Here is a 15,554-nt window from a genome sequence, read left to right on the forward strand (position 1 = left end):
AAGATACTATCTCATACATATATCTCATCACATAATAAGCACATTCGGTACCACCTCATTGTTGAGCACACTAATTCAAATGAACATAGTACAATTATTTAATATATTAAATAATACTTTCATTACTAATAGAACGAAAAAGCAAAAATTATACGCTTACCTCCATTCTTATGTGTAGTAATTGTGGCTTACTCGTTTTGAAAGCATTTTCCTTTAAGGTGTGACCTATATACATTGTAAGGACTAAAAAAAAATCATAAAAATCATTAGATTAAATGAATGAAAAATAAATTTTAATCACATGCATATGCATACGTAGTACTAGGAATGTTGTGTACTAACATCTTCATTACTTTGGACAACTCTGAGTTTCGAGCGTTCGGAGGTGATTGAATAACAGAATCAAACTCATACGCAAATCAATCACATAGAGTACCCAATGATTCCTACATTTCAATAAATTTGTTTGTATTATTCACATAATTAAAATAATAAAATTATGAAAAAGTAAAGATTTCAAGGATCAGTAGTACATACGCTTCCATATATGGAGCCAAAATGAATTTGCATTGTGCATCCTTTTTCCTTAATTCAGTAAGAAAAACATTTTTCAAATACATTTGGACTTCAAGGAAATCTTTCTTGATTTCAGCTGCATAAAATTTTTTGGGGGCACAAGAATTTAATTTTATTCTTCTGAAATAATGAGATATGCTCTTCAATTAAGTATCTGCATTTTACAGAAAAAATAAATAATTAGTATAATAAATGGATCTAATAAAATATATTTCATAGTAAAACAAATTCAAATAACTTAAATGAATGTTAGTATTTACAATATGTAGACATGGATTAATGAAATATTAGCCCATGCTCCTCGTAGTAATTCAGAGACATCATCACTAGTATCATAAATTTGTGTGTCTTCCTTTTGATAAAACAATGGAGCCTTCAATGGAATTGTCATAGTATCATAATCTAACACTTCCTGAAGTCATGCAATAATACAACATAGAACACTGTGCACCAAGACTCTCAACAATATTTTTCGGAATAGTTATGCCTTTGCCTTTAATAGTTGAATGCTCTGAGTTGAACTATTAACTTTCTCTTTGGTTTGCACCAATTCATTATCCTCTTTTTTGCCAAAGTCATAACCTTCAAAAAAAGATAAATATTAATATAATTCAGTTACAAATATCTTAGATCATTACATAGCATATCAATGAATTACCTCATTAGTAAAGAAGACTAAATCTGCCGGCCACCCCAAAAAATAACCTTTCGCCTCATCCAACTTGGTGATACCGTCATCAGTCTCTTCTAGGAGATTTAGGTGAGAATAATCACTGTAAACATGGTCAACACTAACTATATAGATGTCACGGTTCATTTTCTTGTTATGAATCACTCCACTAGGACAAGGTTCTGCCGCTCCATCGGCCACAATCACTGAGTTCCCACTAAACTCATCAACTAAAGCAAGATGACATTTAGTTGGGACCTACATAATTGATCATGTCCTAAGAAACATGAAAGCATAATCTACAGTTAACAACTAACAAGTATGAGAAATAAAAGCAGGTAAGATTCTTTGTACAAAAACTGATTTTTTGTTAAATTGACCTCTAGCAAATGGGTTTTGGGAGGAACATATGGGTCAGGCAGGGGGGAAGGGGGCAGGGGTACTTAATGGACAACCTCCGCAAAATTCATAGTATGATGTATTTGCAGCATATATATATAAATATATATATATATATATATATATATATATATAATATAATATATATATATATATATATATATATATATATATATATATATATATATATATATATATATATATATATATATATATATATATATATATATATATATATATATATATCACAAAGCAAGAGGAACGAATGAAGAAAATCAACACATTTTCAAGGATATCAGTATTTCACATATACTTCCCCTATATAAAATCAAAACCCATGTGTTTATATGTTGGTATGTGAATACAAAGATATGCCAGCCAAAACTCACACTCAAACAACCCATATCAATTAGTGAAAGTACCTCCAATTTAAACTTTGAAATCAAAGTAACACAATACAATCTCCTATTGTCACAAACCAGATATGTAACAGGCCAATTTACAACTACATTGATAGACAAAAAGAGATTATTAATTGTCACTCATATGATCAGAATTTGTGATCATCTAGAGAGCACGTCTAACATACACCTGGCTAATATCATGCCAAACTTAAAATAAATTATTTTGGGAAAACAAAAAAAAGTTAGGTCTATTTTAGACAGAACAGTTGCTACAACAGTTACCACCATTACACCACAACTTGCAACAGACTGCAACTTACAGGTTTGAACTTTGAACTAAGGAAAAAAAGAATCTAAGCTGGCTAATATCATGCCAAAATTAAAATACCCTCATCATGAAATGGCAAACCAGCATAACATGGAAAAATACAGAGTATAAATATTTCATGGAAAAAACAACCCATTTCCCAGCTTATTCTACAACATTAAAGTGAGGATTCTCTTTAGTTACACTATCCTTTAGGCTTTAAATAAAAAAGTATGAACAAAACAACACCAAAATCATACTTGCACAACATTCACATACATAATTATGTACAATATAAAGCTAATATGATCTAAAATGAACAAAACAACACTAGAGGATGTGCTTGAGGTCAGACAGAAGAGAGAAGGGGATACTACAGGGGTGGAGGTCCTGCTTAAGTGGAAAGAGCTCCCTAATTTTGAAGCAACTTGGGAAGACTATGTAATGGAACGAGTCAACGAGGTCAATGGCTCCAAGGAACCAAGTCAGCCACCCCTTTTGGTGTATAGCAGGCGCGCAAAACAGAGACAACAAGGGTCAATTGTGAGAAGCAACAATGAGCAACATGACAAGGTTAATTAAAGAGAAGTGAGGGAAAGTTAGAAGCTTCCTTTAATCATAGATGTTGTGGGTTTCTATTTTAGTTAATCATTGTCACATGTATTATCTAAGTCTTGAGTATAAGTAGTGTAATCTAGCTGTTGGTGAGTTTATCCAGAAATTAGAGAAAACACATGAGAGACTTGTAGCCTAAAGCTACTGTGAGATTCATAACCTCAAGTTATTCTTATCCCTTTTGTAATTCAACCATCAGTAAATTAAATACTCAAGCTTTCAGCCTTAATTTTCTTATTTACAATTAAATTACAATTCCAGTAAATTAATCCATTACAAACTCGGTTCCCTCATTTCCACCTCCAACAGCAAATTCCAGCAACAAAAGGTATGTCAGCATGTAAACCTATCTGCAAAATATATCAATCAACCATAGGATTAGTCTTAAAGATATGTCAGCATGTAAACCTATCTCCAAAATATGTCAATCACACAGATACGCTACAACCTGTGCCATTTCATCCAAGATCATCAAGTGCACACAAGAGGTCACTAAGATGACTTAAATGGCAATATAATGACCTTAGAAAAAAAGCCACAAGGAGCACATCTGTATCAGATTTGGCTAAATAGCATCATTCCAGCAAGAACCCGAAGAAGGGAACATATATTAAAGCTTTGGCACATATGATGGCAAAAGGTGTCATACTAAAGGTCAGCATATAAATGTACTTTGAGAATGAGTGAAATCATAAATCATTTTGCTGTTTTAACACATAAGTTAAATTCTCACAGATATGAATGAAAAAGCTTAGATACAAAATTAAGAAGCTAAAATACAATCCATTGTATGAACAACAAAAGGTCAATACTAAGTTTTATCTTCAATAAATACATCAAATAGTAAGAAAAAGAATACCGCTCCACTAACAAATTCTACAAACAATACCAACCAACTCCACAAACCTAAAATTAAGAAGACTAAACAACGCTGAACAAACTATCCATCTTAACTCAGTTCTGAATTCAGTTCTGAAAGTCAGCTCTGAATTGCGTTCTGATTTTCAATTCTGAATTCAATTATAATTTTCAGTTCTGAATTCAGGTCTGATTTTCAGCTCTGAATTCAGATCTAATTTTCAGCTCTGAATTCAGGTCTGATTTTCAGCTCTGAATTCAGGTCTGGTTTTCAGTTCTGAATTCAGTTCTGGAAGTCGGCTCTAAATTCAATTCTGATTTTCAGTTCTGAATTCAGTTATGATATTCGGCTTTGAATTCAGTTTTGATTATCAATTCTGCATTCAATTCTGAAATTTGACTTTGAATTCAGTTCTGATTATCAATTCTGCATTCATCTCATGTGATAATAAATAAGAGTTCAATCTTAGTCAAATGAAGGTTTACCTCTAACAAGCGAGGACTTAGCTCCATTGGATTGGTTGAGGAAGATGGGGAAGGTTGAGCATCATTTACTTACAAATCATTAGCAGTAATGTGTGGTAAGAAAGCAGAAAGATAAGAATTTACAGCTGTTGCAATGCCTTCCTTTAATTTTTCTTCAAATTCCCGAGTTAAGTTCTCTTTAAATTCATCTAGTTCTTGTAATGAGCAACCACTTTTAGACATGTTTTTACCTTTTACCAGGCCAAATGCTTTTCTATAGCCGACACCAATCCCACATCCACCAAGTCCTTTCACAAATCCACGATGGTCCTTTTTCCCAAATGCCAAAGTAAGGGCATCAACGCCTCGCTCTGATTGTTTACACTCTCCTTCCTCTAATTCCTTTGCTTGTTTTTGCAAGTTCTCTTCCTGTTTGACAAAACATAGAAAAAGTAAATTAGATGACCAGAAATCTGTAATGTCACTAGATTTCGTTGTTTTGATAAACTATGACATACAACTATATTGGCAATTCGAATAGTCTCCGTATCTTTTGGGTCGATGCCCCATGTTCCATCTGGCAACCGCTTTTCATGAGCTAAAACACACTCAAGAGCTCGACGATTAAAAATAGAACCAGTTGATGTACTGCTCTGGGAAGTGTTGCCAGTAGTTGAAGATTCTGCCAGAGCAGGAAATCTATTTTCAAGTCTCTTTTGCTTATTCCAAATATTCCGAGCTCTTTGAAAACTGTTTCGACCCAAGTGATGGCAACATTTGTTTAGCTTTGCATTTTCCTTCCCCTTTTCACTCTTTTCCTGTTTTTTTTTTTTAAAAAAAAAAAAGAAAAGAAAAGAGAGTTAAATATTATCATATTCTTCACAATCAGTTTTTGTTTGATTAATTAACAGTGCATGTTAATATGTAGTTACCTTGAATTATGCTGATTTACTATATATTTCAAATCTCTTCCATTTCTCCTTTGTAAAGTAACCTTCATACACTTCCCATGGCTTCATATTTGCTTTAGGAGAAGTGGCCGGGTATGGGTTTTTAAAAGTGATGAATCGTGCCCTTAAATTCGACTTGTGACAGCTGAATCGCGAAGCCACAACACTATGAAACCTTTTTTGCCTTTCTCCACTTGGATCCTCAATGTGGAACATTCGCTGTGGATTAAAAAAAAAAGTTAACTAATATTTTGAATAGCAACATGACTAACTAGTAAGTGAATAGTTTATACCTTTGTCTCCTCCCATATATTTTCCCGATCCACTTTATCTATTTTTGCATACTCATTCACAAAGATGTCTAATCTCTTAGCACATGCACCAATTTGTTTTCCATAAGCGGGTTCCCATTCACCAGTAGGCAAGTCAAAATCATTAAATTCAAGCACCATAAGCTTACTTGATTGTATTGCCTTTGATGGCCCCCTACTCCTCTTCTTAGATGATGTGGCTTGCAAAGCAACATCTTGTCTTGAGGAAGTTTGCTCTTGACTTTGTTGAATGGCCATATTTATGCTCCTTGATCTAGAAGTGCCTGCATAAAACAAAAGACAGAAACTGATAGAATTAAATATCACATGAACAGAGCTATATTTTTATAGATTATAAAAGGTTTCTATCTACAAGTAAGTAACAAAGAAAGCAAATATAAATAATAAAAGCAACCTGCAGAGACATTAATTTTCAATTCTTGAAGTTATAATACCAATTAAAACAGTCAAGCTTGTGTCGCATATATAAGAACTATGTAAAATTCTATTTAATCTGTCAAAGCTCAAAAGACTAAAATCCAAGTGAAACTGGAGATTTTATAGTCATCTAATATTATTGTCTAGCATTATAGTTACAAATTAATCGAAGAATTAAAAAGAACTACAGATTGATAAAAAACGAAGCCTAGGTATCAACATATTCTCCCTCCTCATGGGCATACTCTTCATCAGCGACAATGTCTTCCCCCTCTCTTAGAGGTTGAACCCCAATAGATAGAGGCGGTGTATCATCAAATAGGTCATACTCTTCCTCATCGATAACATTTTCGACACCAAGAATTCTTCTCTTGCCTTGAACAACAACCTGTTAGTGATGATCAATGTTATCCCTTATATAGAAAATTTGTTTTGCTTGTGAAGCTAAAACAAAGGGCTCCTCCCCATCAACAAATCGACTGGAATCCACTAAAGTAAAACCAAATAGTTCATCTATCTTTTTGCCTCGCCGGTTGTCAGCCCACCTGCATCGAAAAACAGGAACTACAAAATCAACATGATTAAGCTCCCATATCTCTTGAATGTCCCCATAATATGATTGTGTTGCATTAATAGGCCTAGCATCCTTAGAGCTTGAGTATTCTGTAGAAGATGCGACAACCATAACACCACTATTTTGATGTACACTCTTATCATCTTGGCGACTAGTGTAGAAACAATACCCATTGATGTCATAGCCTTCATAAGTGTTCACAAACATTTGAGGACCCCGTGAAAGCCATCTGATCGTATCAGATAAATTATTATTCGGTTGCCCCTACTCACACTTCACTTGGTTTTGAAACCATTCAACAAAAGAATGATTATGTTTTTGCATCAAAGCATATGTACCTATTCTTGGATTCATTGTTTTCAAATAATTGAGATGAGTTTCTATATAACGATGGACTTTTGAAAGGTTTTGAAGAACATAACGATGAGCTTTCTGGATTCTATCTGATGGAGGCTTCGCAAATTGACGACCGATCGTCCCTTGCCCTTGAAGTCTGCCCTCATGACGAGATGTTGGAACTCCAATTTCTTTAGCCTTAGTTAAGAACTCAGAACAAAAGTTACTAGCCTCCTCTGCAATGGTACCTCGAATAATACTACCTTCTGGATGTGCTTTGTTGGTTGCCTTTTCTTTCAAAGTTCCCATGTGTTTCTCATAAGGGTACATCCATCTCAAAAAAATCGGGCTACATTCATTGATTTCTCGTACTAGATGGACAACCAAATGAATCATTATGTCAAAAAAATGAAGGAGGAAAATACATCTCAAATTTGCATAATGTTTCTACAACATCAGTTTGCATTTCATCAAGTTTATCTGGATCAATCACCTTGTTACATATGGCATTAAAAAATAGGCAAAGTTTAACAATAGTGTGCCTAACATGTTTTGGCAAAAGACCTCGAAGTGCAATAGGCAACATCACTTGCATCATGACATGGCAATCATGGGATTTCATATCAATTAATCTCTTATCGGCCAATGAAACTAGACGCTTAATGTTCGACGAATACCTTGTAGGTACTTTGATGCCGTACAAACACTCACAAAATATTTTTTTCTCCTCTCTAGACAATGTGTAGCAAGCTAGAGGCAAAAATGTCTTTTTTGGTTTCGTCATTTTCCACGGGCCATAACTTTGGTCGAATATTTGCAAGCTTCATGTCTTTCCGCACATCTTTAATGCCCTTTGTCTTGTTAGGTATATTCAATAATGTCCCAATGATTGAATTGCATACATTTTTTTCAATATGCATAACATCAAGACAATGTCTAACAGACAAGTGTTTCCAATAAGGAAGAATCCAAAATGTAGACACCTTTTTCCAAAGACCCGTAATAGAGGTAGGTTTACCAACTTTCCCGAAAACTGTCTCAACATCTTTGATTCTCTCCCACAACTCTATACCACTAAGTGGCTCACGCAACCACTATTTCTCCTCAGCTTTTTTCTTACGATAAGGGTGATCTCGACGAAGTAGTCGTCTAGTATGCATATAAACATCCTTTCCAAAATTCTTGAGGCGTGTCGGTTCCATTTTGTCCTCACAAATAGGGCATGGTTTTTTCCCTCTATATTTGTACCCAAACAAGTTCCCATAAGCCAGGAAATCAATTACAGTGCAAAAAATTATGGCACGCAACGTAAAATTTGTACTTGTATGGGCATCGAACATTGGAACACCTTTATCCCATAACAGTCTCAAATCCTCCAAGAGAGGCTCCAAGTAGACATCTATGTCATTACCGGGTTGTTTGGGACCCGATATTAGAAGCGACAACATGATGTACTTACGTTTCATGCATAGCCAAGGAGGCAAGTTATAAATCGACAAAAGCACCGGCCATGTGCTGTGTTGAGAGCTAAGGGTACCGTAAGGATTCATCCCGTCGGTACTTAGTGCAAGTCTCAGGTTCTTAGCCTCTTTACCAAACTCAGGAAATGTATCATCAATATGTTTCCGTTGCTTCGAATCAGCGGGATGCCTAATGTACCCATCTATCTTCCTCTCTTGTGCATGCCACACCAAGTTTTTTGCATCCTTCTTGATAGAAAAAAGTCGTTTAAACCTCGGTATTATAGGAAAATACCATAACACCTTAGCTGGTGGCCACTTCTTGCGATTGGGGTTTGAACCCTCGCGCTTGTAACGATCAACACCGCACTTTGGACAAACATCAAGGTTTTCATACTCATTTCGAAAAAGTACACAATCATTAGGACATGCATCGATCTTCGTGTACTCTAGACCTAAGGGACACAATAGCTTCTTTGCATAGTAGGTAGACTTAGGAATGTCATTCCCTTCAGGAAGCATGTCTGATAAAGCTTTTAACAACGAATTGAAACTTGTATCGGTCCAACTGTTCTTCGCTTTCAAGTTAAATAGTGTTAAAACCCCTGAAAGCTTAGAGTACTTTGCACATCCAGGATATAAAGGTGTCTCGGCGGCCTTTGACACATTTTCAAACATACGAGATTCTTCGTTCACATGATCACCCAAACCATCCATCATCTCAGGAATGTGATCCTCCTCGTAATTTTCATCGGTATCCCTTTCATTATTATCATATTGTTCTCTATTCTGCATATCAGCGTCATTGATTGATGACCTACTAGTTGTAGGAATTATTTTCTCACCGTGCCAATACCAAATGGTATAATTTGCCATGACCCCACGGCGAAATAAATGGTTTTCAACCACACCAATTTCCTTCCACTTCTTCACATTGTTGGAATCACGACAAGGGCAAAAGATTGTTTCCCTTTAGTAGTCCTCTGGTGTTCAATAGCAGTTTTACAAAATTCCTCAATCCCGTTCAAGAACTCGGGTTGAGTTTAATTTTCAACATATATCCAATCACGATTCATTTCTTACTACAAACTATAGAAAAAGCAAGCATATAACTATTATAACAAGTACATTAGAAACAAACAAAGACAATTACAATAGAACGACAACCACAGATTGTCAAATAATGCTTAATCAGTTCTGAATTTCAGCTCTGAATAAGCTTTATTTAGTGCAAAATAGTGCATGCCGGCAGATAATCTGCATAACAAACAATGCTAATTGTTAACTTCAATTCCTAGCAAAAAGTAACTGATGGCTACTAATTTTAGTATTAGCGAATTGGTCAAGTACTATCTCGTCACTCAAAACTCAAAAGGATCCAAAACTCTGATTTCAGTTCTGATTTCCAGTCTTGAATTTCAGCTTTGATTTCAGTTCTGATTTTCAGTTCTGAACTTCAGATCTGAAATTCAGCTCTGAAATCGGTTTTGAATTTTAGCACTGAAATCAGTTCTGAATTTTAGCACTGAAATCAGTTCTGAATTTCAACTCTGAAATCAACTTTGAATTTCACCTCTGAAATCAGTTCTGAATTTCAACTCTGAAACCAGTTCTGAATTTCAGCTCTAATTTTTAGTTCTAAATTTGTGCTCTCATTCCCTCTCCCCTCTATTAAAGCAATTTAAAAAGATTTAACCTGACACAAGATCATCAGATTCTACAAGGTAGACGCATCATGAAAGAGAATGTCAATGCATAATTAGATATAGGAACAAATCTTCAAAAGGAAATAATAGCTATCATCTCAAACATCAGTAATCACAATTCAAGACTAAGAACAATGACAACACACAAACTAATAACAACAATTATAGAGTTTTAATTTCTTTAATTACTCGGAGTCTGACACGCAAAGCAAAAAATACATCTATTTCCTATCATTCCAATAATAATGAAAACAACAATGACCTGCTCAACAGGACATATCGGTGAAGAACCAAGATGCTAACAATAGAATAACATAATTGCCTGGGTGCATATTAATTATTAAAACAATGAGAACCAAAATAATCACACCTTTTAAACCAGAAAACTAGAAATAACAAGATCAATAATCTCAGAACAAAAGAAAAGTTTGTTTAACATTATATGAATTATCAACAATAATAAGTTCAAGATCGCACATAAAAATAAGCTCTGAATTTAGTTCTGAATTTTTTCTTATCATGTGTCTACATTGAAAAATCGAGTTTTGGATGATTGTTAATTTGGAGCTAATAAGCACACAAACAAACAAAAAAAACGTTAGATAATTGCTAAAATGGAGCAAGTAAGTACACAAGTAAACAAACAAATACTTCTGCTACATACAATAGTTTGGATGAAAAAAGAAAAACAAACAAACATCCAATAAATCAGGACAAAAGCGACATTAAAACTATAGTTGTGCTTGAATTTTGCAATTATTTTGGGTGGTTTGGTACTTTTGTTAATCATTTGATTTGTACCTTCCTTAAAATAAGGCGTTTTTATTTATTAAGATTGCTTTGTTTATTCCATTTCAATGCTTTAATCTCCATATCTTTTAATTCTGTCGCCAGTTATGTGGCTTTCAGATTTGATAAAGAAACTTATATTATAATTACATTAATTAATCAGAGTATTAATGGTATTGATGAAGAGTTTCATGATCACATGCAGATGCAGTAAACTTTAATCAAGTGTACGAAGTACGTATAAATAATGAATTAAAGTATACTACTTCGTATATAATTATCATATTATTTCACTCTAAATTAGTAAGTGAATAGCTCAATGCTACCTTGCACAAAACATTCAATAAGGAATCAAGAAAAATGAAAAAAGTGGTTTCTATAGCAGGATATGGGGTATAGGGTATTGTAAAAGGCAGCTAAACTGATATAGGCAAATAGCAACCATGAACATCAGTCATAGTGAAAAGAAAAGGCATAACTGGTTTAATACACACATTAGCATCATATCATGAATATTATACCGAGTAAAGTAAATAGGAACTACAATTACAACACAACAACAACCACAACAGCGTTCAACAACAAAATTCAATTTGAATTGGAAGACTATTCAATTCGAATTTTAGGGCTTTACTGAATTCAGAAAAGAGATAATTACAAGAACACTAATTCAAAAATTACATACACCTCAATTGAAGTAATATTGCTGAACCCAAAATTCGAAAATTAGCCAAAAAAATCATGGCAGAAGCTGTAGGTTGAAGACGTTCGTTGTTATGGTGAAGTACTTGCCAAGAACAAAATTGAATTTATTTAGACAACTAATCAACAACAAAATTCAATTCGAAGTGGAAGACTATAATTGAATTAAGAAAGGGAAATACTAGAACCCTAATTCGAAAATCATACCTTAATAGAACCACTAACGTTGAACCCCAATTCGAAAAAACCAAAATAATGTTGATTAGAGTGATTGGAGCGAACGAAAAATTGCAGAAGGAACCGAGGAAGAAGCTATGGAGGAGTTTTCTCCATGAAAATTAAGGTTCAGTGGCGCGAAAGTGAAACTAATGGAACCAAATTAAAAGTGAAAATAAAAATTTTTAACTCTTTTTTTTGTTTTCAATCATCAATAGTACTTGTCAAATAAAAAATAATCAATAATAGTAGTAACTTTATACTTGTAACCAACATTTGTAGTTAGTTACAAACATATAAAGTCTAAATTTTTTTGACCTGATATTTGTAACTAGCATTTGTAAGCGGATTTTTTTTCCAAATTGAGCTTTATTGGTAAATTATTTACCAAATTGGTTTCGTGGGAAAAGTATTTCTCAAACTAAGCTTTTGGGGTGAAACGCTGTCTCGGACAGCGTTTTACACCCAGTTTTTTTTTTTAAAAAAAATTCAAGAAGTAAAACGCTGTCCGAGACAACGTTCGTGTATTTTGTTATTAGAAAGAGGTACGAGATATCCAAGTAAGTACTTTAATTGTTTAATTGATATTATGATATAGAAATCATGTCTAGGTTGTTACTTTGATTCCTAGTATCATGTTAGGATGCTTTTCTTAATTTGATGTTTAGGGTGACAACAATAAGTTCCTAGTATCATGTTTAGGGTAAAGAATATAATGATAACTATGATTTCTATGATGCCTTTTATTGTCTTTCCTAATATCCATGTTAGTATCTTGTTAGGGCTATATATTTGATCTTTGATTCTTAGGGACATGCTAGGGTTTGTTATTAATCTTGTTAGTACCATGCCTAGGATCTTGCTATTATGCTTTAACATGATTATTGATTATAATTATGATTATTATTATGATTATTGTTATTATGATTGATGTTGCTTGATATATTTATTGTTATTGTTTGATCACGCCTTTTATGCATTAATGGGAATTTGTACTTGTAATCACGCTTAATAAGATAACTAATAATCTTGTTTAGAGTTAATTCGATTATGATTCAAGTGATCGCCAATAATAGTTTTATTTTATGCATTAAATATTCAACCAACATAGATAAATAGGTTTAGGGTTAATCTATTGATTGCATGTTAGTTAGAAAGCGCACATGAATACGAGAAGAATAAAGTAGAGGCCTATTATTAGGGAAGGTTCAATCTCTTTTAGGTTAGATTTGTACCTTCATCCGCAAACTTCTAGTCTTGGTTCTAGACCTATTGGAGTTAACGATCTCTTGGATCGTTAAGGGGTGTAACCTTCACCCTGTGAACGGTTTACAAGTTCCTAAAACTTGTTGGCGACTCTTTTGCTGTAGCTTCCTCCCCTTTGGACGCCATCATGCTTAAGTGTATGATCACAGTGGGGTTCAAGTTTGGGGTAATGCTTGACATATTCCCTACAGTTTTTGGCGACTCCACTGGGGAGGATTTTTATTTTAATTCTTGAAATTTATTTCGGCAATGATTTAGAATGAGTGGATGAGAATCGAAAAGTTCTAAGTATTTCATGTGTGTAATTTTGATTAACATTATTATCATATGCATAAAAAAGGTTCTCATTGGAAAGACCATCCGTAATGAGTAAAAAACATAGGATTTTCACACGTAGGAAATTTGAGAAATATCTTTCACAACTAGAATCGAAATAACGTTGTGAAAAACTAGAAAATTTAAGAATACAAAAAGCTACTAAGGCATGTAGGAACTGGCGTCTAGAAAACAGAGCATGTCGCCGAAGATATGGCTCTGTCGTCGATCGACAATTCTGTCGCCTGGCGACAGTCCCTATTGGTTGGCGTTGCGTTCTTCCAATACCGAGCCAGAAATATGAGTTCTTTTTTCGACTAGTTCTAGCACTATTGGCTCGGTTCTACTTCCTGATTGAGTTTTTCTCACTTTTCTGAAACCCATATGTGTTCTACATATGGACATAACCCTCTGGGAATTTATGCTCTATGTACCTAATTGAACGCTTTGAGCAATAAAGGGTACATCCGAGAATGTTTAATTCACCAAACCATGGAAGCAAGTTTAACTCGCGAGGTCCCATCCACTCACGCCAACCCTTCCAAAGTTAAGGCTTCCGCGCGGTGCATTCGGACTCATAACCATGGACCCTCTTTGACTAACCCATATCCTTAACTTTAGAGAACTAGAGCCATAGTTAGGTTGCAAACTCATTGCATCATGTTTTGACTACTTGACTACTTGTGCATCTCTTACTTGTGCATACTTATTATGTGACTAAACTAACCTTTTGGTTTGACTTGTGTTTATAAATAAGTCTTAATAAACTAACCAATGACTAAAGGGCTTTGCTTTATTAATTAATTAATTAATTTGATCTAATAAATATGTCCAAAACCGAGTCATAGTTTCTTTAAGTCAACCCGGATTTTTATTCCCGTATATTGCACAAGCGCCAACTTGTTTTGGTCATAGCCGGAGTTCTAGGAAGAAATACGAGTCGTAGAACCTATGGATATGTAGCTCCGACTTGTACTGTTAATTTGGTGTTGGTTTCGTTCCAATCAGAGTCACAGATAAAAAGTTATGACTAAAACACCACAACCTGTCCAGTTTAATGCATATACATGAAGTCTTAACTTAGTCTTTGCTTGAGTCTAGTCACACAGTCTAGCCACATGGTCATGACGCAAGTCTTAACATGTCACCTACACTCAATAGTCTTAGAACACACTTTGTATATGTCACCATGACTATGTCTTAGGTTCATGCATGAGTCGTTTTCCGTCATTCGAGTGGGGGTTCCAATCTATTCCCATTCTCTTCCTCATTTTCTTCCATGTTGAATAGAGCTTGAGTCAAAATAAATAATAAAAAAAAATTCCCTAATTTCCCTTTCCATAGTACTTGGTTAAGGAGAGAAGGGCGATTAATCAAGGACAACACCTTCGTTCAAGTTCAACTTTTTGATAAACCAGTGAGTCGGATAAGAAAAACTAAGAAGAAAATGGCAAGTCAAGAAGAAGTCAATGAACTCAAGAAGCAAATGGCTGGTGTTATCGAGTTGCTAAAGATTTTAACCCTCCAAATAAATGACCCCGTGAAGCAACAACAAATGGAGCTCATGCAAGAGAGCTTGAGTAAGATATCTAATGATTACAGGTTCTAGGGCATTAGTTCACAAGGGGTCTCAGAGGACAAGGAGATTCTTCTGTAGAAGTTCAATGCCAATGACATCCCTAAGTTTAAGCCAACTGACAATCCTTACTTTCATTTAAGGTCCTTTGAAACTGTAATGAACATTAAAGGGATTGATAAGAATATTTTTCACTTTCACTCTTTATTCTCGCTATCTCTTGAAACCATTTGTCAACATTGGTTCTTCTCCCTTAATAAAGAGAAGACCTCTACCTGGAATGGAATACAAAATGCTTTCATTGATAGATATAAGTGTAATATTCAAATTGAAACCGATCATAGGCAACTTGAGATGCTAAAACAAAAAGAAAATGAAGGGTTCACCTCCTTCTTCAACAAGTGGAGGGAAACTTCGGCTAACATGATCGAAGTCCCTACTAAAAAAGACTCCGTGAGGATGTTCATAAAAAATTTTACAAGAAAAGTATTCAAAGTACTTAAAATATCAACATAACTTGAATACTTTCAAGGCCGTCTATGACATAGGCATCAAGATTGAATATGACCTCGCAAAGCAAAAATCTACTAACAATAGTAATCACAGTGGCTGGAAAGGAAA

General features: G+C 34.4%; 1 protein-coding gene and 1 long non-coding RNA gene across 2 annotated transcripts; both read right to left on the bottom strand.

The window, feature by feature from the left end:
• Nucleotides 1–207: 207 nt before the first annotated feature.
• LOC110691184 lies at nt 208–1,725 on the bottom strand. The gene is made up of 4 exons (XR_002505242.1): nt 1,235–1,725; nt 538–1,158; nt 343–446; nt 208–225 (listed from the first exon to the last, which is right to left on the bottom strand). It is a non-coding gene; the product is annotated as an uncharacterized LOC110691184 (long non-coding RNA).
• Nucleotides 1,726–7,997: 6,272 nt separating this feature from the next.
• Nucleotides 7,998–9,239, bottom strand: LOC110691156. The gene has a single exon (XM_021868074.1). It carries the CDS (start codon nt 9,237–9,239, stop codon nt 7,998–8,000), a length of 1,242 nt encoding a protein of 413 aa, XP_021723766.1.
• Between the last annotated feature and the right edge of the window lie 6,315 nt (nt 9,240–15,554).

This window comes from Chenopodium quinoa, unplaced genomic scaffold (assembly GCF_001683475.1).
Source record: "Chenopodium quinoa cultivar QQ74 unplaced genomic scaffold, ASM168347v1, whole genome shotgun sequence".
Taxonomy (NCBI): Eukaryota; Viridiplantae; Streptophyta; class Magnoliopsida; order Caryophyllales; family Amaranthaceae; genus Chenopodium; species Chenopodium quinoa.

What these genes read in the sequence shown, in the direction of transcription:
- LOC110691156 (XM_021868074.1), bottom strand. Translation starts at nt 9,239, where the DNA reads ATGGCAAATTATACCATTTGGTATTGGCACGGTGAGAAAATAATTCCT.